General features: G+C 38.9%; 1 protein-coding gene across 3 annotated transcripts in view; it reads left to right on the top strand.

The window, feature by feature from the left end:
• Window positions 1-5,686: 5,686 nt before the first annotated feature.
• Window positions 5,687-27,116, top strand: part of LOC126470073 (uncharacterized) — a 104,853-nt gene continuing 83,423 nt past the window's right edge. Inside the window, exons 1-3 of one of the 3 annotated variants that reach the window (XM_050097589.1) lie at window positions 5,699-5,814; window positions 19,743-19,870; window positions 20,824-20,979. In XM_050097589.1, the coding sequence (XP_049953546.1) occupies window positions 20,830-20,979 (150 nt within the window). In that variant the 5' untranslated portion in view covers window positions 5,699-5,814; window positions 19,743-19,870; window positions 20,824-20,829. Of the gene's footprint in view, window positions 5,815-19,742; window positions 19,871-20,823; window positions 20,980-27,116 lie in introns of all 3 variants that reach the window. The other 2 variants (XM_050097590.1, XM_050097587.1) reach the window with 2 other exon arrangements.

Raw genomic sequence — 27,116 nt, 5'->3', positions numbered from 1 at the left:
CCTTAAACCCCAACCTTTCTCCCCTTAGAATCTACGTGTAGGGTACAATCTGAGTGTTCCTGTCGCTGGTTTCGAGTGATACTGCGAAATTTTTTCCATGCAAGATAACACCAGTTGTATGGTATCATCAGTTTCTGCGCTATATTGCGATTTCAGGCCGTCCTTGTGCAGCGCTATGCATATAGTTGTGTAATTAGGACTGATCTTAGTGATTAATTACGTAATTAGGATCGATATTAGCGTCAGTTTGGAGTTTTTTGAACTGTGTTGTGATTTTATGCCATCCTTGTGCAACGCCATGTATATAGTTGTGTAATTATGACCAATCATCGTGATTAATTACGTAATTAGTATCGATATTTGCATCAGTTTCCCGACCAAAATAAATAATGTACGCTAACGCAATCTTCCTCTCTCGCATCTGGACAGTTTCGATGTGTTAGGGGGTGCACTTGAGCTTTCCATCCAGTAGAATCAGAGTTCAAGTGGTCGATACGTTGCGTTTTTTACGTGCACTAAGTGTTTGTTCACTGCATTATTTTCAGATGTTTAAGCATTGTGAGCGTGTTTGCATAGTGTTACACATGCAATATTTCGGTGATCTACGAGTAGTTTGCACGTCTGTATGCTGTGTGCTGGATTATTTCGGTAATTTACAAGCTGTTTGCGTCTCTGCACAACAGTGTACTACATTTTTACGAGAAGTTTCCAGGTCTGTAACCTGTATATTGTGATCTCAAGCACGTCAGCGTGAGTGTTTTGTATCAGTGTAATAAATAAACTACATGAAATCCGCCCCTAAATAAATTGTTCCAAAAATAAATAAAGTACACTCCTTCCTCTATCCAGCAGCCCAGAACAGGCTGATTCCTTTTCCCACCAATTCCCAGGTGGGGAGAGCACATCAGCACAACCCTGGAACAAAGAAATTCGCGCCAAAATTCGAAATTCTGCAAAAATTTGAAATTCCCGCCAGTAGGCTGGGGCACACGTGTAGCTGCGAAAACACATGACGTCATCATGATGCTGCGCTCCTATTGATTGAACTGCACGATCACGTGACCTATTGTGGTGAACTCGCGAACTAGCTTAGTTCATTGGTCTGCTGGATTGGAGGCAGTTGTCTCTTGTGGGGTGGAAGCTGAGACAGATGTTTCCATGCATTGTGTAATACATCTTTATTGCAAAGCCTTTATTTGCAGGACCGTATTCTTCCTCTTCATATGTTCAAGCATTAAAGCTCACTTCCATTCTTCATGCAGTGAGCTGTGGATGCACTCCACGGCTGAATGAATGCGTGTAATACAGTTATTAAAACTCCAACTGTCTGGCACCAATATCTCACTAATTCAACATATGCTCCTTCCACACTGACAGCTCAACAAGCACTGATATCTCAGCCTCTTTTGGCGGTAACACCACATTAAGCCGCTACTGCTGTAGGTAGATAATAAATTTAAACAGATTTATACAAATTTAAACATATTATATTCGAACTGAATGATATCATGAGCAGTCTCTAGTGGGGGCAACGCCATGCTAACTCCCCTCAGCTGCAGAAATAAGCTCTTAGAGCAAACGTCCCTCCAAAATTCGAAATTCCCGCTCATTTTCCAAGAGGATGATGCACCATTATGCAGAAAAGTCGGAAAGGAGGGGGGGGGGGGGGGGCAGGGGACTGCTGGGTGACCCGTAGAAGCACATAATTCAATTTCCCGCCAAAATTCAAACTTCCTGCCAGGGGGGCATGGCAGGAGGGTGTGGGGCAGTGGGTGGTAAATTTTATTTCTATTGTACTGTCGTCGTTCTCAACACAGGCTCTCTAACTACAATGTTGGCAACCAGAAAGTGATTAGAAAAAACATTATGCCTGTAATTAAAGTTCACTGTGCTTACTCTGATGGAGAAATAAAGTTATTGATTATTGAAGTTCATTACTCTGAGGATTTAGTATGATGTCTGGGATTCATAGAAAATACAGTTTACTATAACATTTTTCAATAGGTTCTGTGAACGATAAAGCATAAAGTTCCAGACACATGTGTACCCTATCAATTCTACTATCAGTTATTGCACTATCAGAGTCTATTGCTGATCCTATTATCCCCAGATAACGAAACTGTTCAATAACTGTTATCGATGGAAATGTTCAAAGTGAATGCTCGCCAAAATTTGATGTTAATATTCATCAAACGCCACGCTAGTAATGATAGAAGATCTGTTCTGCGGCGACACGTGAAAATACGACATATGCAAACTGAGAATAAATCCCTGAGGTCGTTCCTCAATTAACACTTTACCCCAACGTGAACTCATTGTTATGTGCATACCGAGTTACGTAATACGGCATCCAAGGCTGTTACTTGCAACTGCACAAACGTGACGCGGCTTCCGACACGGAGTGCGCACTGATACGAATCTAGAAGAGAACTGGGGCCTTACTAGCTCGCAGTGCTCTTATTTATATAGCCGCGATGCGGACCGCCAAAGGCGCAGCCGACAAAATTTGATTTCCTAACTAGCCACTCGGACTAGTAAAGCACCACTTCAAGTTACTAAATAATTAATTGCTTCATTCGCTGAAGGCCAATGAAACTCTCAGTTTAATTGTGCAATCAGCGCACAGGTAAGTGTCTATAATAAAATTCTAATGTGGCTAGGTTAAATACTTTTGGCGAGAGAATTATTTTAATTGCACTTCATGCAATAGATGAGCTCTGAACTTGCCCTTTGGAGAGACGCTACAGCTATAGTTTCATAGCTACCTTTTGGAAACTTCTCACATCTTTGTTACTATAATGTATCTCCACTGTACCTAAATCTAAGCATCCTAGCTTTATCTTATCACTTATTTAATTTATCTTGCTTCCATACTCATAGGACACAAAAACAGAAAATCCTGAATTCAAACCAAAATATTACTTTGTGAGATCCAGCATGCTGTTTCCATTAAATAACGATGAAAAAGGAATCCGAATATAAATTTTGAAGTTTCTAGCTCCTTCCTGTTGCGCCAATGATTTTTATGTAAAATGTCCAAATTTCGAAAACTGTTAAAGTTACTAAATTGAAACTTAACACATTATTATTTTAGCATCATTCCTGACATGCTATTAACTTTTCAGATTAATTACTTAACTTTTAAGGTATTGCGCAACATTTGTGACGTCATAGCTAGTTACAGCGGACTAGGATGGCACACAATGGAAAACATATGAATTCTATATGGCGTGAGTAGGCTGCTTCCCTACAGGGGGTGTGGAACTTTCCCACCAAATGCCGCCATCTTGGATAACGGTACACACGTCATTTGCTGACGTCACAACCGCCATCTTGGATTATGTTATGCACTGTTGTCAAGTCTACAGACCGCCATCTTAATGACGTCACCGCCGACAACTTGAATAAATTTTTCAACAATGGAGAGTGGGTTGACACGAAAGTTGTCCCGTTATTTGGCTGCTTCAGTAACAAAGGTAGCCCAATGGTTTGGTGTTTCAAGACGCATCATATCGAAGGTTTATAGTACCTACAGGGAAAGAGGAAAAACGTGATGTGCTAAGTCATAAGGCGGACAGAAGTGTGAGTGTATGTAAGTGTGTGTAAGTGTTTTTGAAAGAGAGAGAGAGAGAGGGGGGGAGACAGAGAGAGAGAGAGAGAGAGAGAGAGAGAGAGAGAGAGAGAGATCTAAATGGACAGTCATTGAAGAGGATTGTGACGAAAAATAAGTGTATGGCAGCTGCAACAGTCGGTGCAGAACTGAAAGTCTCACTTGCAAACTCTGTCAGCACCAAAACGACACAGAGAGAGCTCCATAAGCTGGGGAGTTCCACAGGGTAACAGGAAAACGTGGTGTCGAATCCATAAAATCTGGACTACGGAGCAATGGGAGAATGACATCTGATCAGATGAGTCTTGTTTCACACTGTTTCCAACGTATGGCCGAGTTTACGTTCAAAGAGTGAAACATGGAGGGGGGGGGGGGTCAGTGATTATTTGAGCAGCCATCATTTTATCCGATGAATTCCATCCAATGATACAATGTTTGTTCCCATATGATGATGCTGTATGCCAAGAGGAAAGGGTACCTGTTCACAAACCTCGCATTGTCCAGCACTGGTTTTGTGAGTGTGAGGATGAATAGTCACATCTCTACTAGCCACCACAGTCACCCCATCTCAGTATTATGAAGAATTTGTAGTTTATTTTGGAGTGAATTGTGTGGTTGCTATCCACCTCCACCATCGCTATTTGAAGTTCCCACTATTTTGCAGGAAGAATGGTATAAGATTCCCTTGAGAACCATGCAGGACGTGTATGTATCTATTCCGAGACAACTGGAAGCTGTTTTGAATGCCAACAGGTTTCCTACACCGTATTAGGTATGATAATATGTTATGTTTTTGGTGTTTCCATGTTTTCGTCCACCCCCTTTACATTTACACTTGATATCTGAGACATGATCCTCAACTGGCACTGCATTTCCTCAGTAAATTCCTCCATTTTCCAACTTAGTATAAGGTTTGTTACGAATGCTGCTGACTGCTGGGACAGGAAGCCTTTATGCTTGCTTATAATTCTGTCTGCGAAAGTATTATTTTCCTTGCAGAATTAGTATTCGAAAATGGCGTGTATGATGCTTGCGACTTTATGACATCACATCCCTGTGTGAGTTACCTACCCATCACAGCAATCTTTGCAGTTCTGCATTGACATGTTCCATAGAAAATTTCATCCAGATCTGATCAAAATGCTGAAAAGACGATACGCTTATGATATTGGTGGTTGAGGTTTTGAAATCAATTTTTTGGATATCATCATCAACTTAGTAACGAAATTGGAAGCTAAACTATTCCTGGCACCTCTTACTATTATTACATGATTCTGTTCATCAAAGTCTTTCTCCAGTGAATTCAGATCACACATAACATCAGTCAGTCCAGCACCTGACTTAAAAATACTAGTGACTTCATAATCGTCACCCAGGGAATTGTGTAACAACTATAACATGCCTTAGCATGATTGCTGACAAGTACAGGGTCGTTTTGATCATTTTCATTGTCTTTTTGCCTCGCATGTTTTTCATTTTATTGCCTTGTACATGAGACACAGACTGTTCTATATTTGATCATGTGGGGAGATTTGCTAATTCTTTAGTACAAGCATGAGCTTAAATGTTGAGGCTTTCACACTGGCATTCCACATCGAATTTTCCATTACATTACATAGAGCGATCCATCTTGTGACTCCGAAAGTGAAATGTTCTGCTATCGCTGACATCTAATTCCTGATCGTACAATTAAAGAGCACTTCAGACAAAGTTGAAAATCAAAAGCAGTGTCTTCGATAGATGCACTATTATTTTCAAAAAAACAATAAATACAAAACAGCAACAGCGTAGTAACAGCAGTAAAGAACAACGAAAGAATTACAACAGCAATAATTAAATAACAGAGCAAAGAAGAAAGATTTCGATAGAAAGGTAACTTAGCAGAGAGACTAGGGACTAGAACTAGAATGGAAGGTCAGGTGGTGTCAGTTTCCGGTCTGCAAACCTGTACTTAAAAATGTATAGAGATAATTGCGTAAGGCACTTGCGCTCTCTCTTTGGTTTGACAGCAAGCGCACAGTCTCTGTATTTGGTGGACATGGTCATGTGTTTATTGTCTTTGACATTTAGTGTAGAGTGTTTTTGTTTACGTATGTCGCAATGACTGATGTATAAGACTTTGCCGAACATTTGCCGCTTTACATTTTTACGTATTTAGTAGTGTTTAGCATGTAGGAGAGAAATATTCAAGAAAATCTGCATAGGTACTGTACTTTTACTGTTTCAATGATAAATTGAGTGTGTTCACTTTGAATGAGTCTTTGTCCTTTTTTGATATTGTTTTCCAGTTCTGCATAAACCTGTAGCGCAACAGGTATTATTTTTATCCAAGAGTAAGAACAGCGATTCACACCTAAAAAAACATTTTCATATACATACGATTGTCTCGCATACAAAATGTGCCGCCGAATACCGTTAATGTCGTGTGCCTTGTTGCACCCGTAAAAGGATGCAGAGTCTTGCACACATTAATGTTAATATAAATTTGTTTCCATAATAATACCGATCATCATGGCATTATAAAAGCTTCGTACACGAGCAGATTTACATGTAGAAATATTTAATACTATTTTCCTTCTCTTTTTTTTAAGTGTGAACCTTCTCACACTTTCCAGTGAAACTCATACGACAACTTATTATGTGATACATATTTTTATGAGACGTGAGGTATAGGATCCAGACATCTAAACACAATGTGCGCGCTATATTTTATTGGTCTTCAGACTGGATCGACACATTTAATGAATTTTTTTACTAAATTAATGATTACTTATAATGTAGAGTGGAATATATTATCGTGAGCTGTACATTGTCGAACACCTAGATAACTGTGAGAGGCCAGTTGTTTTCATTTATCGAAAATAATTTGGTAAACCTATGGGGTAACATTAGACACAACTAAAATTTACTCATTATAATATAGGCCCAGAGCAAAATCTTAAAAAAAATATTTTCGATAATATCTTACCAAACTATAAAAATGTTGTACTTTGATGCAACCATTGGATTCAAAAGTATACAGTTCACTTCCTTAACTGTACAATCATAGAATACCTTAAATGAACAACTATATATAGGATAAAGGATTCACAGTTAACTCTAGATGTACTTGTGTATGGGAAAACAGTCATGCAATACTCAGCAGTGGGTAAGACAAGATCTATGCCATAGACTTACATGTGATATTGAAGACAGTATCATGACTGCAGGTTTCAGAATATGATATACATATGGCTTATTGTTGAGTGGTGTTTGGATGTGTGTGGTTCCAGACAGACGGAAGCCTCCACCTCTTCCTCTCCCATAACTCAAAGGAGATCTCTCCATGATTTCAGACATCACTTAGCTGTTTTTACTGTGTTCCATGCATCCACTTGATATCATTGAGCCCTCTCCTGGATTCTTCCAGTGCAGCTTTTGTGTTGCCAAGATCTCCAGTGAACCAAGTTATTGGTCTCTATGTTTGAGTTTTGCCTTGCCATGTGGGTAGTCTATTTCCATTCTAGCTGGTTAGTCTATTTCCATTCTAGCTGGTAACTCTCTCAGGGATGTTTTTTTATCCAAATTCTTCTTCTGATGACCTCATTCATAATCTGGTTTCTGGGGCAGATGCCCAGTACCTGTCTCTCCATTGACCTTTGCACACACTATAAATTTTTAGCACTCCTTTTACAGAGCAGATGTTTCTACATCATAAGCTATTACTGGTAGGACACAGGTATTCTACACTTTAGTGCTTAGGTTCAGTGGAATGTCCTTTTTGGTCTGGGTGGAGTGAAGCTTTGTGAATGTTGCCAACTTAGATATATTATTTGTGGAATTTCTGGATTTTTGTTGACATTCCATAGCTAAAGTTTATGATGAAGGCAGATTTCTTCAGGAAGACTTCAATAGCTTCATGGTCAATTTTAACTGGTTGGATGCCCAGATAAGGTTCTTCTGTTGTCCCTATACCCATCTCCAAACCACCTGCTGCAGAGGCAACCTTCAGTTGTTGAATCACAGTTGTTCATTCTGTTAAGTCTTCACTTATGACCATGATGTCAATAGCAAATTAGAAATGATTCAGTGGCTGACGATCGATTTTGATCCCTCGACAGGCCCAGTCAAAATTTTTGAATACTTAGATCTTCCTTGGCTAGAGTAAGCAGTTTAGTTGGTATCTTACCCCATAGGCAAACACCTTAAGCTACCGGGATTTTGCCAGTTAAAAAAAATCACCATCCACTACTACCATGGACATTGTGTGTTCACAAATATGTTTTAAGAGATACTTATTAATTTACACTGTCATTTCTAAGGGCTTTCATTACTGCCCACTTCTTCACTGAATCAAATGCCTTATAATAGTAAACTAATGCAAGATATGTGTTGTTGTAGTAGAAATAGAGGTCCAGTTGTTGTTCTTATGAGTTGATTGACTACAAACTTCATCAGTTGCTTATAAAGATGTGCGAAAAGACTCACGGGATGGTAAATCTCAAAATTTTCTCTCTCCCCCTTCTTCAACAGTATTGTTGCATTAATAGCATTTTTCCACATGAAGATTTTTTTGAAAATCCTGTTTGTTTTTCTTTTTTATGTGCTTCATAATGTTGTTGGCATGAGTAAAAACACTCAAGGATGGATTTTATTTGTGTTTTATAGTTACCAGTGATATATGAACAACTACTACTAATGGAAATGCTGGGACTGCTGAAAGTTGCTATTCCACGAGTGTGCTTTGACCTGTTTCCTCATAAAGGTGGTCAACACCTATATTTCACGCATATACAATATGGTGACCGTGACACCATTCATTACACTCACAAACAGATGTAAATAACATGTTGTTGTTGTTGTGGTCTTCAGTCCTGAGACTGGTTTGATGCAGCTCTCCATGCTGCTCTATCCTGTGCAAGCTTCTTCATCTTCCAGTACCTACTGCAGCCTACATCCTTTTGAATCTGCTTAGTGTGTTCATCTCTTGGTCTCCCTCTACGGTTTTTACCCTCCATGTTGCCCTCCAACACTAAATTGGTGATCCCTTGATGCCTCAGAATATGCGCTACCAACCAATCCCTTCTTCTAGTCAAGTTGTGCCACAAATTTCTCTTCTCTCCAATTCTATTCAATAATTCCTCATTAGTTATGTGATCCACCCATCTAATCTTCAGCATTCTTCTGTAGCACCACATTTCGAAAGCTTCTATTCTCTTCTTGTCTAAACTATTTATCGTCCATGTTTCACTTCCATACATGGCTACACTCCATACAAATACTTTCAGAAACGACTTCCTGGCACTTAAATCTATACTTGATGTTAACAAATTTCTCTTCTTCAGAAATGCTTTCCTTGCCATTGCCAGTCTACATTTTATATCCTCTCTGTTTCAACCATCATCAGTTATTTTGCTCCCCAAATAGCAAAACTCCTTTACTACTTTAAGTGTCTCATTTCCTAATCTAATTCCCTCCGCATCACCTGACTTAATTCGACTACATTCCATTATCCTCATTTTGCTTTTGTTGATGTTCATCTTATGTCCTCCTTTCAAGCCATTGTCCATTCCATTCAGCTGCTCTTCAAAGTCCTTTGCTGTCTGACAGAATTACAATGTCATCGACGAACCTCAAAGTTTTTATTTCTTCTCCATGGATTTTAATACCTACTCCGAATTTTTCTTTTGTTTCCTTTACTGCTTGCTCAATATACAGATTGAATAGCATCGGGGAGAGGCTACAACCCTGTCTCACTCCCTTCCCAACCACTGCTTCCCTTTCATGCCCCTCGACTCTTATAACTGCCATCTGGTTTCTGTACAAATTATAAATAGCCCTTCGCTCACTGTATTTTACCTCTGCCACCTTCAGAATTTGAAAGAGAGTATTCCAGTCAACACTGTCAAAAGCTTTCTCTAAGTCTACAAATGCTAGAAACATAGGTTTGCCTTTCCTTAATCTTTCTTCTAAGATATGCTGTAGGGTCAGTATTGCCTCACGTGTTCCAACATTTCTACGGAATCCAAACTGATCTTCCCCGAGGTCAGCTTCTACCAGTTTTTCCATTCGTCTGTAAAGAATTCGCATTAGTATTTTGCAGCTGAGACTTATTAAACTGATAGTTCAGTAATTTTCACATCTGTCAACACCTGCTTTCTTTGGGATTGGAATTATTATATTCTTCTTGAAGTCTGAGGTTATTTCACCTGTCTCATACATGGTAGAGTTTTGTCAGGACTGGCTCTCCCAAGGCTATCAGTAGTTCTAATGGAATGTTGTCTTCTCCTGGGGCCTTGTTTCGACTCAGGTCTTTCAGTGCTCTGTAAAACTCTTTGCGCATTATCGTATCTCCCATTTCATCTTGATATACATCCTCTTCATTTCCATAATATTGTCCTCAAGAACATCGCCCCTGTATAGACCCATACTCCTTCCACCTTTCTGCTTTCCCTTCTTTGCTTGGAACTGGGTTTCCATCACAGCTCTTGATATTCATGCAAGTGGTTCTCTTTTTTTCAAAGGTCTCTTTAATTTTCCTGTAGGCAGTATCTATCTTACCCCTTGTGAGATAAGCCTCTACATCTTTACATTTGCCCTCTAGCCGTCCCTGCTTAGCCATTTTGCACTTCCTGTCGATCTCATTTTTGAGACTTTGTATTCCTTTTTGCCTGCTTCATTTACTGCATTTTTGTATTTTCTCCTTTCATCAATTAAATTCAGTATCTCTTCTGTTACCCAAGGATTTCTACTAGCCCTCGTCTTTTTACCTACATGATCCTCTGCTGCCTTCACTACTTCATCCCTCAAAGCTACCCATTCTTCTTCTACTGTATTTCTTTCCCCCATTCCTGTCAATTGTTGTCTTATGCTCTCCCTGAAACTCTGTACAACCTCTGGTTCTTTCAGTTTATCCAGGTCCCATCTCTTTAAATTCCCACCTTTTTCCAGTTTCTTCAGTTTTAATCTACAGTTCATAACCAATAGATTGTGGTCAGAGCCCACATCTGCCCCTGGAAATGTCTTACAATTTAAAACCTGGTTCCTAAATCTCTGTCTTACCATTATATAATCTATCTGAAACCTTCTAGTATCCCCAGGGTTCTTCCATGTATACAACCTTCTTTCATGTTTCTTGAACCAAGTGTTAGCTATGATTAAGTTGTGCTCTGTGCAAAATTCTACCATGCGGCTTCCTCTTTCATTTCTTAGCCCCAGACCATATTCACCTACTATGTTTCCTTCTCTTCCTTTTCCTACTATCGATTCCAGTCACCCATGACTATTAAATTTTTGTCTCCCTTCACTACCTGAATAATTTCTTTTATCTCATCATATATTTCATCAATTTCCTCATCATCTGCAGAGCTTGTTGGCATATAAACTTGTACTACTGTAGTAGGCGTGGGCTTCGTGTCTATCTTGGCCACAATAATGCATTCACTATGCTGTTTGTAGTTGCTTACCCACACTCCTATTTTCCTATTCATTATTAAAGCTACTCCTGCATTACCCCTATTTGATTTTGTATTTATAACCCTGTATTCACCTGACCAAAAGTCTTGTTCCTCCTGCCACCGAACTTCACTAATTCCCACTATATCTAACTTTAACCTATCCGTTTCCCTTTTTAAATTTTCTAACCTATCTGCCCAATTAAGGGATCTGACATTCCACGCTCCGATCCGAGAACGCCAGTTTTCTTTCTCCTGATAACGACGTCCTCTTGTGTAGTCCGCGACTGGAGATCCGAATGTGGGACTATTTTACCTCCAGAATATTTTATCCAAGAGGACCCCATCATCATTTAATCATACAGTAAAGCTGCATGCCCTCGGGAAAAATGACGGCTGTAGTTTCCCCTTGCTTTCAGCCGTTCGCAGTACCACAACAGCAAGGTCGTTTTGGTTAGTGTTACCAGACCAGATCAGTCAATCATCCAGACTGTTGCCCCTGCAACTACTGAAAAGGCTGCTGCCCCTCTTCAGGAACCACACATTTGTCTGGCCTCTCAACAGATACCCCTCCGTTGTGGTTACACCTACAGTATGGCTATCTGTATCATTGAGGCACGCAAGCCTCCCCACCAATGGCAAGGTCATTGGTTCATGGGGAAGGTAAATAACATATGAAGTATTTAACTCCAGCAGTAAAATGAAACCAACAGGACAACCATGGCAAGTGGGGAGTGTAGAGTGGGAACAAACTAAATATGCAACAACAAGAATAATGACGCCTTTCCAAAACAAATATTATATCAATATTGTCAAATCCAGTATCCAAACCTTCACTTATCCTAACAATGTAAAACAAAATACACAGTATAACAAACCAAAACTCACTCACGTAATTAATGTCAAAAATGTAACATAACCAATGATAATAAACCAATACCCACAATATGTACCAACTACAGTCCAACACAGTTAACAATCACTTACAAGAAAAATTCTGAAATCCATGAAAACTTGGAATCATTGCCAATTTCAGTATACATAAACAACTATAAACATAAATATACATACCATACATATTGCTGCAGCTAAGATGGATTTAGAAGTGTTAAAACAGAATTGATAATGTTCTTAGTGCAGAATAAGTTAAGGATAAATTACATAAAGCAAAAAGTAATAGCTGAAAGGACAACAGTGACATGCTGGATGTCAGAATTGAGGATGATATGGTAAAATAACAGGCAGAACTGTACCATGTAGGCAACAAGAGTATATATGACAGTCAAAGAATTAAAATCTTTAGAAACATATTGCTCCGGATGAAAGAGAAAAAAATGAGTTTTCCAATAATGTAAGCCTTTTTCATCAAACATTGGCCTGAAATTGTGGAAGTAATTTCTGAAACTGTATATCCTGGACATAATGTTGTTTATAAATAAGGTATGGACACTAGGAAAACTATAAACATTTGTACTGTGGTGGTCCAGAAGGATGTAAAAAATTAAGTGGACAAGTATGGTGCAAAATTGTGAGATGTTAAAAAGAATAGGGGATGAAATAGTCCTGGAGTAGTATACCGACATTTGGTCCAGTATGTATGCAGATATAATAATTTAATAATAACAGGAAAAGGGGGAGAACTGGCATTAAATCAAGTTTGAAGGTAAATTAATATTTAACAAAAGGGAAAAAGGACAATAAATAGAAAGGAATTCTCCTTGTATTCCATTAGTGAAACTAGAATTAAAATTAACATTATTTCTATGATCAGATGTGGCTAAGTGGGTGTCAGACTATAAATCCGAAGGTTGGGGTTCTACTTTGTCAGTCAGTGGCCTTTTTCTGTCATTTATCACTTGTTTCAAGTATGGCAATGTTTTCAGTGTGAAAAATGCTGAATCTCACTGTGGATCAGAGTCTATATTAAACTGTAGGTTCATTCCCCTGTAATTGGAAGTGAGTTATTGCTACTCACTGTAAAGATGTCATGCTGAGTTGCAGACAGGGACAATAAAAGGACTGTTATACACTAAACTTTTGGCGAAAGTCTTCTTCAGAAAACACACACACACACACAAAACACACACACACACACACACACACACACACACACACACTACCTACAGCTGCTCAGGCAACACTGCAAGTCTGCAACTGTTGTGTTCAGTGTACCAGTTGCGGACTTGCAGTTTGGCCAGAGTGGCTGGAGATAGCAGTTGTGTGTACCCACTTGCGTAGATGTTGTGTGTGTTTTCCTTTCTTTTCCGAAGAAGGCTTTGGCTAAAAGCTTAGTATGTAACAGTCTTTTCATTGTGCCTGTCTGCAACTGTGTTAAAGTTCCATCTTCATGATGAGTAACAACCTATCGTTTCCTCCCTCCCCCCCTTCCCCCCTCTCCCCCACCCCCTGCTTCCCTCTGCTCCCCTCTTTCCATCCCTACCCCCTCCCTACTGTCCATCTCCGCCCCCATGTAGTAACATTAAAAAAGAATTGGGGAGAAGAGGAGTTTGTGGCACAACTTGACAAGAAGAAGGACTGGTTGATAGGACATGTACTGAGGCATCAAGGGATCACAAATTTAGCATTGGAGGGCAGCGTGGAGGGTAAAAACCGTAGAGGGAGACCAAGAGATGAAGACACTAAGCAGATTCAGAAGGATGTAGGTTGCAGTAAGAACTGGGAGATGAAGAAGCTTGCACAGGATAGAGTAGCATGGAGAGCTGCATCAAACCAGTCTCAGGACTGAAAACCACAACAACAACAACAGTAACATTAATATAAAGGAGATGGAAAAGCATCAGAGCCTTATGAGACTTTAATATATGGTTCTCATTTAGAAATAAATTCTGCAGACTAAGAATTTTTACACCATCATATCAATGTAAACTACTCAAAATAGGTATTACATATCTTCAACTGTATGTGCGTTTATATTCAAGAAAAGTGAGGAATGAAAGACTAACCATTGTGAAGGGAAAAAAAAACAACTGTAAAATGAAAGCAAAACAATAATAAAAATAAATGCTGTCTGTTTGAAAGTGCAAAACAAAATTTGCCATTGAGTAACATTCAGTACCATGTATCTCCACTGTATGCACTGTAGCAAACTTGGATCCTCCTTGGTTTGCTGTCCACAATGTGGTTGAGACATTAAAGCCTGTTCCACTGTTGGACAATGGCTGTCCTGAGCTAAACCATGAGTTCATGTCAGCAGATACTGCAAGCCATGTGTTCCATTAACTACTGCCTCTTAACAAAAGGTGTTCATGAGGTAGGTGCAGAGTGGTTGTGCATCATTTTCTTTGATGGAAAAATTAATTGCCGAAATGTTTACTATAGAGCTTTACTCTACAGCCCTCAAATTATTCTCAGTATTTACCAGCTGTGACATTGTCGCGTATACAGGGCTATTACAAATGATTGAAGTGATTTCATAAATTCACTGTAGCTCCATTCATTGACATATGGTCACGACACACTACAGATACGTAGAAAAACTCATAAAGTTTTGTTCGGCTGAAGCCGCACTTCAGGTTTCTGCCGCCAGAGCACTCTAGAGCGCAGTGAGACAAAATGGCGACAGGAGCCGAGAAAGCGTATGTCGTGCTTGAAATGCACTTCCATCAGTCAGTCATAACAGTGCAACGACACTTCAGGACGAAGTTCAGCAAAGATCCACCAACTGCTAACTCCATTCGGCGATGGTATCCGCAGTTTAAAGCTTCTGGATGCCTCTGTAAGGGGAAATCAACGGGTCGACCTGCAGTGAGCGAAGAAACGGTTGAACGCGTGCGGGCAAGTTTCACGCGTAGCCCGCGGAAGTCGACGAATAAAGCAAGCAGGGAGCTAAACGTACCACAGCCGACGGTTTGGAAAATCTTACGGAAAAGGCTAAAGTAGAAGCCTTACCGTTTACAATTGCTACAAGCCCTGACACCCGATGACAAAGTCAAACGCTTTGAATTTTCGGCCCGGTGGAGATCATGATCAGCAATTCATGTCATGGCCTCCACGCTCTCCCGACTTAACCCCATGCGATTTCTTTCTGTGGGGTTATGTGAAGGATTCAGTTTTTAAACCTCCTCTACCAAGAAACGTGCCAGAACTGCGAGCTCGCATCAGCAATGCTTTCGAACTCATTGATGGGGACATGCTGCGCCGAGTGTGGGAGGAACTTGATTATCGGGTTGATGTCTGCCGAATCACTAAAGGGGCACATATCGAACATTTGTGAATGCCTAAAAGAACTTTTTGAGTTTTTGTATGTGTGTGCAAAGCATTGTGAAAATATCTCAAATAATAAATTTATTGTAGAGCTGTGAAATCGCTTCAATCATTTGTAATAACCCTGTATAAACAGTGATCCAATAATGTCAAATGTTTTTTATTCCAGTCTTTGATCACAATATCAGTTCTTTTGATGATGACCGGTTTCAGTCAGTAATGACCATCCTCAGATCTACAGTATAAAAATATGGACAAAGCGATTTTGGGCCCAACGCCTATATTGCCTTGTTTGATAATGTACTACGATAACCAAATAATGCCTCGCGTATTTATACCTAGCTTTCCTTGATGATTTATGTTGAGAAGAATAGGCATTCGCCTTACTTCCATACATTCATCACCCTAATCCTGTAACTAATTATGTCCTACCTATTCGTGGATTGTATGGCCAGACTAGATAATTTTATTTATTGACTGTTAATATGTTGTTTAAACATTTTCTGTGGGAGACATATCACAGTGAATGTAAAGCCCTCTAGTAGTTAAATTCTTACGATCGGTGTACGCTTACATAACATCCTGGAGGCCGACCCAACAGAGGGCGCTGATCATGGATCTTTCTTTTCTTCAGCTGTCACATAGACATTTTACCTTTCGCAGGTAATTTATAGGTTGCTACAGGCAATGTATATGTATGTTAATTTTTGACTGTAAATTCACCATAAAAGTGTCAGACCTATTATCTTTATATATTTCCTTTTAATAATTTTATACGGGTAAATGTATTGGTTTTTTACTGTATCATTATTGGTTTCTATGTAATGCTGTATTGTGCTGAAAAACACACTGCTCACTAGGTGTATATATATTTATATTGTAGATCTAAGGATGGTCATTACTGACTGAAACTGGTCATCGTCAAAAGAATTGATATTGTGATCAAAGACTGGAATAAAAATCATTCTCAGTACTGATGTGAGTCAGCCAACATCTGTACATGATATTGGCCAAAAATGTGACTGACCCATTTCCCTGCTGAGCTCAGACTGGGTCGCTGAGACATGCATTAATATTTTGCCACCTCCACACTCTTCAGTGACCATCATCTGGCGTCTGACAAATCCTGCAACCATCAGTGAAGTGAACCCACTGCCATTGGTTTAGGTTCCATTCCAGAGGTTCCCTTGCCTACTTTCTTGATGTAGCACAGTGCTGGGAGGTTTCCACTGTTGTTCATAATGCTTAGAGGCTAAATTGCACATGTGGACACATTTTATATTGTGTCAGTCGATACAGTCCTTCCGTTTGCCTCCAAAAATACTATGTGCAGTTCTGTTGTATCCTTCCCAGGGTATCCGCGGTGGTCTAGCGGTTCACGCGCTCAGTCCGGAACTGCGGGACTGCTACGGTCGCAGGTTCGAATCCTGCCTCGGGCATGGATGTGTGTGATGTCCTTAGGTTAGTTAGGTTTAAGTAGTTCTAAGTTCTAGGGGACTGATGAGCTCAGATGTTAAGTCCCATAGTGCTCAGAACCATTTGAACCTTCCCAGGGTATCTACAAGTCTTAATTTGTAGGTAGCAGTGACCAGCTGCTGTTGATGACTGTAGAGTACCACTGTAATGCAGATTTTCAATGTTTTGTCTCTCATTATGGTGGCTGAACATTCAAATGATATTATGGTAGTGTAAATCAATTCTTCAGATTTAATACTGTATACAAACCACAATGTTCTGTTCATGTTTTACAGACACTGGTCTCTACTGAAGTTAGAATGCAGGTTTACTTTTATCTCCATTAAGCAGCTGGCTGTACCTAGTTACTTCCTGTTGTCAAGGGAGTATTGAGAAAGAGGAATCTGATAAAGCCATAAGCCATACTGTTTATGTGGGTGATGCAAATTTTGTCACTTGGGACAGTCATAGGAACTACTTCTTCATGATGGGATCAACAAACCAGATGTGTATGTTCAGTGATTCTTATACCTGTATCTCCAAAATGTGGAAAATGTCACAACCAGAATTAAGATCTTTGGGGGGTTTTCAAGAGAAAGGAAAGGGCAAGTACAGAGGAACTTTCAGTGAAACCAGAGGTGTCAGCAGAATGAAAGAATGAACAAATAAATATCAACAGAAAGAAGAAATCACAAGTAATTGAGGTGATCCATATCTGGTGTTATACATAACATCCTCCATACACCTCAACTTATCAAAAGTGATAATGAGAACATATTTTCTGCATGTGATGTCATCCAAAGGCTGCTAAAGTTGCACTTCTCCACCACCTCACCCACACTCTGAAAGAACAGTTACACCACATAATTTCCAATGAAGATTTAAAGCACATGACTCTGTCAAAGCTATGGCGTTGGTTACACACTAAAATAGATTTGCACTTCATGCCCACCCACATATTATGGACATTAGGGGTTGTTGAGCCTCCCCTGCCAGTTCAACTGGTTACGGCTGCCAGTGAGCAAAGGTTGCTCAACACAGACATCAAACTTGTGTAGAGATTATTTTCCATCATTCAACATACACAATGTGTTAATAGTGCAGACAACACTGGCATTGAGTGTGATTTGGAACCACAATGGGAGCACAACCAACCTCTTGCCTACCACCAGACAAGCCAATCTCTCCTAACCTCTAGCCTACTGTGATTCAAGCCAATCTCGCCAACATCTCACCTACCACAAGCCGAGCCAATCTCACCCTCCCTCTGCCAACCCTGATGTCACCATGATTGGCCAGACTGATGACGTACGCACCGTCCCAACAAACACCACCCCACCCACCAACTGTGCCACATCTTCATAGAAGCACTTCTACTGGTACCATACACGATTTGGTGACACTGCTCGCAACTGTTGTCCACCATGCAACTAGTGAAACTTGAGGCACTGTTCACAGGAGGTGCACTGAATTGTGGCGGATATCTATGCTGCCTAAACCCTTGGAATGATGATGTTGGCTCCCTCCTGCCTCACACTAATCAAGGAAAAAAAGACTCTTCATTCTCAATCGCATCAGTGGCCAATGCTTTCTTGTCGATTCTGGATTAGAAGCATTTACTTCGCTGCCCTCTTCTCCATCCCAAAAGCCTTCCTGTTCAGCCACCTAACTTTGCAGGGCAAATGACTCAATAATCTGACTCTATGGATCTCAGACCTGCACGCTGGACCTGGGTGTTGAAGACATCCATTGTTGCAAATTTTAGTCAGCCAGTACTTAGCAGAGACTTCCTTAGAAACTTCTGACTGGTTCCTAATCTGTATTATGGTGTTTTGATTCATACTTCTAATGGGCACTCTGTCACAGATGTCACAAGCCATGCCCCCTCTGCGGGCCATAACAATGGAGCTGTCCACTTTACGAAACAGCTTCTGCCACTTAACCAAGTACCCAACAACGAAAAATCACTTTTTATGGCTTAGTGTGAAGAAGAATTGTAAGCTCTGGAATTGTGTGTACTTTCTGTGACACAATAGCAAGGTATTATGCCACACTCAGCCACCCCTAGGTCACTTCAAAGTCCGAAAAGGACATTTTCAGAATGCGTCCACTAGTTATCTCCAATGGCTATTGGTAGATTCTGTCAGTGACCAACTGCATACTTGATGGGTAGAAGCGGTATCGCTTTAGGACATTACAGTAGAATCCACAGACAAAGCATCAGTTACCACATGTATGTAACAACCAACCAAGGTCGGCAGTTTGAATTGGGTCTTTTTCCTGAGCTGCGCAACGTGGGTGACACTCATCCATTTCGAGCAGAATATCATCCACAGAGCAATGGGCTCACTGTGCAGTGGTGTCACACCTTAAAAAGTCTCATGTGCCACAGCGGAAGCTGGACAGAGGCACTGGCATGGGTACTCCTGAGAGTGTATATGGCCTACAGATGCAATGCTGGGCCATCAGTTGCTGAAATTTTGAACAGCAAAGTACTCTCCCTGCCCGCTGACTGTATTCCAAGAATCATCGACTATGCCTCCTGACTTGCCCGACTTTGTTTTGCAAGTAAACCTCCGCAACCTCCATACACAAAAATAAATATGTGAATTAACTATTCTCTCTTACTGAAATACATAAAGTACTAACTTGTGAGACAGGAAGGTAAGTCAGATCTAATTGAACCCATAATTCAGCAACCGAACTGAATGTAAAACACAGATATGAATTATGAAAAAGACTAGTTGTGTACAGACTCTGTAGTAGAAGCTTAGTTTTTATCGGTTCTGTGAAGAGAATGGAGTGAATAAGAGTATCATTTTGGGTATATGTCACTGGAAGTCTCCTGTATGCTTTTTCTAATATAATCATAAGGTCTCTAGTTAGTTATTAGTTACTTGGATCTTGCACGATAAATCCTAGTGATGTGTAATGAGTCATTTTACATTCACAGCACAAATTAATTTGTAAATATGGCTATGTGCTGAACATTTATAAGATTTATTTATTTATTTTTACAGATGTTAGTAATTCCTACCCACCACCTCTTACACAATTCAATAATAGCAGTCCTATGGAATAGGAGTTGTCAAGGAGAAACTTCTTCAGTTTTCAAATTTTACTTTGCTGCCTGTCAGACTTTCACAGGGTAAGAGAGCAAAAAATTTAGTTGCAGCATTGTGCACCCCTTCTTTTTGCTAAAGAGAACCTTAAAGTGGATTATTGAATGTCATTACTTATGTAGATCATTGTTCTTCTTGAACTGCAGAGGATTCTTTACTACAGACTACATGAAAGAATGAATATATTGTGAAGCAGTAGTCAGAATACCCACCTTCTTAACCAGATGTCTAGCAGATGAATGTTGATGAGCATCACATATTATTCTTACAGCACGTTCTTGAGCAGTGAAGACTCTTTCCGAAAGATTAAACAATGGCAACTTCAGGTTGGAATATCAATAATCTCGGAAAAGATAGATTGTTACTTACCATAAAGATGACACGTTAAGTTGCAGACAGGTAGAATAGTAAAAAGACACTTACACATAAGCTTTCAGCCACAACCTTCATCAGGAAAAGAAGGAGAAACACACACCGTTCTGTCACACAAGCAAGCACACTTCACGCACATATGACCACCAACTCCGGCAGTTTTGGCATTTTGGTCTTTATAGTGAGTTTCTTAAAGATGAGCTACTCCCAGAACATTATTCCATATGATATTATTGTATGAATATATGTCAACTTATTGATTTGTGTCTCTCCGAGATTTGCAGTGACTCTTAAGTGCAAATGTGGCTGAACTAAGTTGTTTTGTGTTCCAAAATATGTTTTTTTTCCAGTTTGAATTCTCACTTGCGTTTCATTTTGTACCTATGAAAGCACTCATTGTACTGTAGACTTCTTAAAATAAGCTGTGTTTTGTTCTTAATACTACTTACACCCAACACCCTTTGTTAATGTATTGAAAGCAATATTCGTGATAGTTATTAATGTAGCATGAAGCGGTGTCTTTTTGTATCAGTGTTACTAAATATGATGATACGTAATTCTGCTTTTTTTGTATTTAAAAACTAAGTTTTTAAATATGCTATTTTAGGTGCATATGAAGAGTTCTATAACTGATATCAAGTTCAGGGTGAGAAATGCCATGTATAAAACAACATATTCCACATTCTCAAGGAAAGAACCAGAGTTTAAGTGTTCTTACAGTATGTACAGCATATCAAATACAAGGCTAAATCCATCATTAAATGTAAGTTAAGCAAAATTCTTCAAATAGAGTAATCTATCTTTTTTGCCTTATAATGTAGAAGGCATAGGAAATAAAATGGATGCTTTGGAATCATTTATCACAGGAGTGGCTCCACATTTAATAGTTGTTACAGAACACCAGAAATCAATAGATAAATTTTGTACTTTGAAATTAGAATTCTATAACCTAGCAACAACTGTAGAGCATATAATAAAAGTGATGGTGTTGCCATTTACTTGAGAAAAAGTAAAGTCAGAAAACTGAATTTGTCCTTTTGGAGATCTAAGCATCAAAACTTTCTTTGACTGTCAGGAAAGCAAATGTTTTACAGATTGTTTCCTACCTTATGAGGCTAAAGATCTACTAGACTAATATCCACTAGAATAGTTAACACACACAATAGTTCAGTAGATCATGTTATAACAAATTATGACCACATCACCTCAGAAGACATAATAAATAATCACTTCTCAGGCCATTAGATCAGACACTGGTGCTCAAATGCAATACTATAGTCAAAAGAAGAGAAATGTGAGAGCACAAGAGAATACTATCTGTGCAAACAACATGGCTGTGCTAAGATACTGTTTACATCAGGAATCTTATGAATCAGTAATTACTTCCCTTGGGGTAACACTTAATGGAACGTGTTTTTAGAAGTTCTGAATGTGCACATTAAAAACAAGTGAGTATTCATGAAAATCTAAAATCTAAACCTGTGTGGTTAGATGTTAAAACAAAAGATCTGAAAGAAAAAATGAAAAACATGTATAGCCTGCACAGACTGTCTGACTCTTTGTTAGATAAAGAACTCTACAAGCAGTGCAAATATCAGTTGTGTAAGGAAGGCAGGGGGTTAAAAGCAGAAGTATGAGCCAACAGATCTGAAGCTCAAATAATGTTTCAAAGTCTTGCTGTTCAGCTATAAATGAAATCAGAAACACTGCAACAGAAACTAGAATTAATAGTGTAGAATTAACCATGAATAATGACTTTTCTAATCTCCTAGTTGGTAATATTTTTAGTAATTACTTTATAGAGTTTACTTTAAAGAGACTGTCAAAAATGATGTCTGCATGAACCTGGATGCACAGCTTGCATTTTATTCCACTAACAAACATAAATGCTGTGCAGTGCCTATGGTATACATTGACGACATTCTGCAGCTTATTGATAGCCTCTTAAATGACAATTCAATAGGATTAGGCAAAATTTCTTCACTACTGTTAAAGAAATGTAAACATAAGCAAGTGAAACCATTAGTTCATCTATTAAACTGTATTCTCTGACAAGGTGAAACTGACTATAGTCAAACCATTACACAAAAGGGGAAATAAAGTATGTTAAGAATTACAGACCTATTGCCCTACTCTCAGCATTCAACAGAAAGAAAATAATGTTAAAAGGAATCTTGGAACATTATAACAATGCTGACATATTAGCAGATTTCCAGCATTTTTTCAGAAGAATTTTTAGTGCTGTATCAGCAGCAGTACAATTTGTCCTTTGTGTACTTCAAAAAATAAATGAAAAGTCCCAAACAGCAGGGGAATTCCTGGGCCTCTTAAAAGCTTTTGATGGAAAAAAAAATTGTGCTGGATCGAGACTCGAACCTGGATTTCGCACTTTACGTGAGCAGTCGCCTTAACCGCTTCAGCTATTTGAGGATGCTTTCCATCCAACCCAAGTTCCCAACTTGTCCCACACTAATCATCACCCAGCTGCAGTTGATGTCAGAAATTTTTTCATTTCATCTTGTATATGCATGGCTGCGGAATCAAGAATGGTGTCCGTCTTTTTTTTTTTTTTTTTTCCAGATATGCCCGAAAGAACAGACATGTCCAAAGAAAGGACAGACACCACACTTATATAAAGAATACATTTTGACACACACTTACCAAAAATGTCGATGAGTGGTGTATGTGTGTAATTTGAAGAGAGTTGGTCAGTAATAAGAAATATACGTTGTGGTGATCTTCAGGGCTCCATTTTAGGTCCATTGCTATTCATATATCCTGCAAATTACTTCTAATGTTCTCTAGATAATAGACATGTGATCGCTATACGTGCCAATGATACACCTGTTATCCATCGTGCAGAAAGTGAGTCCAGTCTTACTGATGAGATTCAAAATGTTATTGAAAAGGCAGGACCCCACATTGAAAGGAACAATTGAAAAGTTAGCATAAAAAAAAAACATTTGCTATCCACTTCAAACTGCATAGTAAAAACAGATGAGGGATTATGAATGATCAGATCCTGTAAAAAAAAAAAAAAAAAAAAAAAAAAAAAAACACAAACCTGTTTGGAATGTAAATTCTTGGGTTTTTGTACAGATGACAGACTCTTATGGAAGGAGTAAGTTGACCGTGTTTGCAAAAAATAATGTCCAGTCTGTGTATGAGGAGATAATCACCGCACCTTAAACCCTAAGGACGGTATATTTTGGATTAGTATATTTTTCCTTGCCTTGTGGCATAGTACTGTGGGGGCAGTATCTACCATAGTAATGTGAAAAGGGCTTTCATACTGCAGAAGAGAGCCTCAAGGATCATAACAAGAGTGAACCAAGGAACATCTTGTAAATGCCTCGTTACCAGTCACCGATTATGCAGTGTATATGCTAGAAACCTTTATACAAGAAGACACAAATGTCAAAACCAGGAATAATGAAGTTGCTAATGAAGTTCACAACCCTGACATAAGACATTCATATGGTTATCGGAACATTAACTTCAACAGCAAAAAGCTCATTTATCAAAGGAGCTGTTGTTCATAATTGGCTACCAAATGATCTTAAGAGGTTGACAAGAAGTACTTTTCAAAAGTGACTTATGTAGTGGATTATCCATAAATGCCTGTTTAATGTGAATTTAAAGTGAATTATAAGTAGACAACACTCCTGTTCTGGAAATAAGCATAGTACTAAATTCAATATTAAACCAACTCTGCACTATAGAATTAATTATTGCCCTACTGCTGCTGGTAAACCTTTCAGTGAACAAGGTTGTCATCCACAAAACTCTTCTGTCCCTAATGTTTTGTTCAGAACTCTACTGGACACCTTCAGAGGTGTTGCTCCTTCACTGAGTCTTGCCAACTGATGGATCAGATAGCTGAGAGCAACATATATACTGTAGAAAAGGAGGCATGACTGGAGTTACATGTTATAGGCAGGGATGATCCTTGTCAAAGGTAAAACATAACTATCAGTTGTTGTCTTGCCAAAGACAAAGTCCATATGTCACTTAGTTTCACGGCTCTTCTTTCCTATTAAAATTAACCGTATATTTATATAGTTCAATAGCTTCTCGACGTAATAGTTAGTCATTGTAGATACAATTTTTGTTTCAGAAAACTTCAGTTTGTCATTTCATGACAGAAGAGAGTGCTGTGCTACATCTAACTGGTGTATTTTCCCTAGTTGGCAAATACTTTTGTGTTCCTTCAGCCATGTGTTCTTGAATAGCATGCTCTGCTACAGCCGATTTGTCTGTTTTCCCTAGTCGGCAAATACTTTTGTGTTCCTTTTGCCATGTCTTCATTCTACTCTCGGTTGTTCCAATATAAACTTTAACACATGTATACAGAATTCTATATACGTCACATGCTGACAGAGGAGAACATTTACCCTTTACAGATCAGAGGGCTTGACCTATTTTCTTTGTTGGTCTAAAAACCAGTCTAATGTCATGTTTCTGTAAAATTTCCAATCTGATCTGCTACATTTTTAATGTGTTTCATGCTTGTCCTTTAGCTTTCCATTATTTTGTCATAGAATTCTGTTTTCTTCTTTCCCCGAGTAGCCATTATTCTTGAAAGCCTGCTTCATATATGTTAATTTGGTGTCTAGGTATTCCAGCATGCAAATCCTTTTGGCTCTATCAACAACACTTTTAATGACATTCTTCTTTTGTTGTAGATGGTGATATGAGTTCTCCTGTAAATCTCTTCCATCAGTCTGTCTCATAACTAAAAGGTCCAAGAAAGGTATTTTGTTGTCATTTTCTATTTCCATGGTGAACTGGATTTTATTTAGAAAACCGAAGAATTCATCCAAACCTTTTTTACCATGTGACCAGACCACGAATGTATTATCCACAAACCGATACCGTCGAGATTGTTTTTTATTTGCATTTTATAAAGCTGGCTTCAAATTTCTCCATATAGAAATTAACTATCGCGTGACCTAATCTGTTACCAATTGCTACACCATCAAGTTGCTCATAAAACTCACCATTGCATTGGAACTAACTATAAGTAAGACAATGTCTGAAAAGAGCAGACAAATCTACTGGAAAAATATCCATTATAAGAATCATAATTGCATTAATTGGGATCATAGTGAATAAAGCCTCTATGTCAAAACTTACAAGACTATCTGCCACTATTAGCCTTTCAATTTTCTCTATAAAATGATGCAAGTCTTACATATATCAGTCAGTTTTCTCAATGTATGGCTGTAAATGAGTAGCCAGATATCTTGCTATTTCATACATCAAGAATTGATAGCACTAACGATGGGTCTCAGAGGAAGATCAGTTTTATGAATTTTGGGAAGTAGATTACTTTATCAGGCTTTACCTACCTTTTTAAATAAAATCGCCTTTTTTGCTGCAACTTAATTTATTTTTCTCAGAAGCATTTCATCTTTTTCTTACTCTAAGGCATCTCCATTGGAATCTAGAATGATACAGTTTTGTTATCTTTAGATTATCAAACAATTCACATAACCTTTTTTATGTAAATAAGTAATTACCTACCATTTGTTGGTATCTGCATTTCCTGTCATCTGGTCTGGAGATTGCACTACCACTTCATTTCTGAAACATAAGCACGATTTTGTATTCCAAAGTTTTTCTTTTACACTGTTTACCACATTTCTCCTCGTCCTTTGTGGTGCAGTATTATTCTTCCGCCACTAGTTATACCTATTTGTTCGAACACTGTGCTTTTAATGACATCAGTATTGTGAGTTCATCATGTATTCCCGCCTGTTTGGTTTATTTACTTGCATGTTGCCAACCTAACGAAGTGCAGTTGAAAACTATCATCTATTAATGGTGTTATATGTTTATATCTGTGTGTGTTTGGGGGTGGGGTGGTGGGGGGGGGGGGAGGAGGGGGGGTTGGTTGGTGGTAGTTTGTGTTGTAGTATGAATGTAATAGCTGTTAGAGAGTGATCGAAAGCTTTGGTGATCAGCTGATTTGAGTTTTGGTTTAAATGTCCTGTGGAGGCGACCGTGGACGAGTGAGTGATTGTCATTCAACAGGGTTTTACTTTTTGCTTTGGTTTTTGGTAAGTGGTAATTTTCTTTTGGGGTTAGGAGGTGTAGTTTTTTGTCGATTATAATTATTTTCATGTCTTCTTCTCTAGCGACTGGTGTGTGGTTATGTTCTCTTAGGTGTTTTGCAAATGTGGAGTGGTTTGTCCCATACTTCAAGGTTCTCATATGTTCTTTGTAACTGACATCAAATGTTCTACCTGTTTTTCCTAAGTAACTGCCATCACAAGTGTGTTCTTTGTAACTGACATCAAATGTTCTTCCTGTTTTTCCTAAGTAACTGCCATCACAAGTGTTACACCATTGTTGATTATACCTGCTTTCTTGTATATGTCTCTGTTTTTTGTCAGTTTTTGGGTGTATTTTTGTATAGAATTGTCTGTTGTGTATGATGTGCTTGTTCCCTGTTGTTGTTGTGGTTTTTTTTTTTTTTTAATGTTGGCTGTTTATTTCTGAGTTAGTTTCTGTATGCCATTCTACATCTACATCTATATTTATACTCCGCAAGCCACCCAACGGTGTGTGGCGGAGGGCACTTTATGTGACACTGTCATTACCTCCCTTTCCTGTGCCAGTCGCATATGGTTCGCGGGAAGAACGACTGCCAGAAAGCCTCCGTGCACACTCGAATCTCTCTAATTTTACATTCATGATCTCCTCAGGAGATAAAAGTAGGGGGAAGCAATATATTCGATACCTCATCCAGAAACGCACCCTCTCGAAACCTGGACAGCAAGCTACACCGTGATGCAGAGCGCCTCTCTTGCAGAGTCTGCCACTTGCGTTTGCTAAATATCTCCATAACGCTATCACGCTTACCAAATAACCCTGTGACGAAACACACCACTCTTC

The sequence above is a fragment of the Schistocerca serialis genome, chromosome 3 (genome assembly GCF_023864345.2).
Source record: "Schistocerca serialis cubense isolate TAMUIC-IGC-003099 chromosome 3, iqSchSeri2.2, whole genome shotgun sequence".
Lineage (NCBI taxonomy): Eukaryota > Metazoa > Arthropoda > Insecta > Orthoptera > Acrididae > Schistocerca > Schistocerca serialis.
This window is presented reverse-complemented; position numbering and strand designations above follow the sequence as displayed.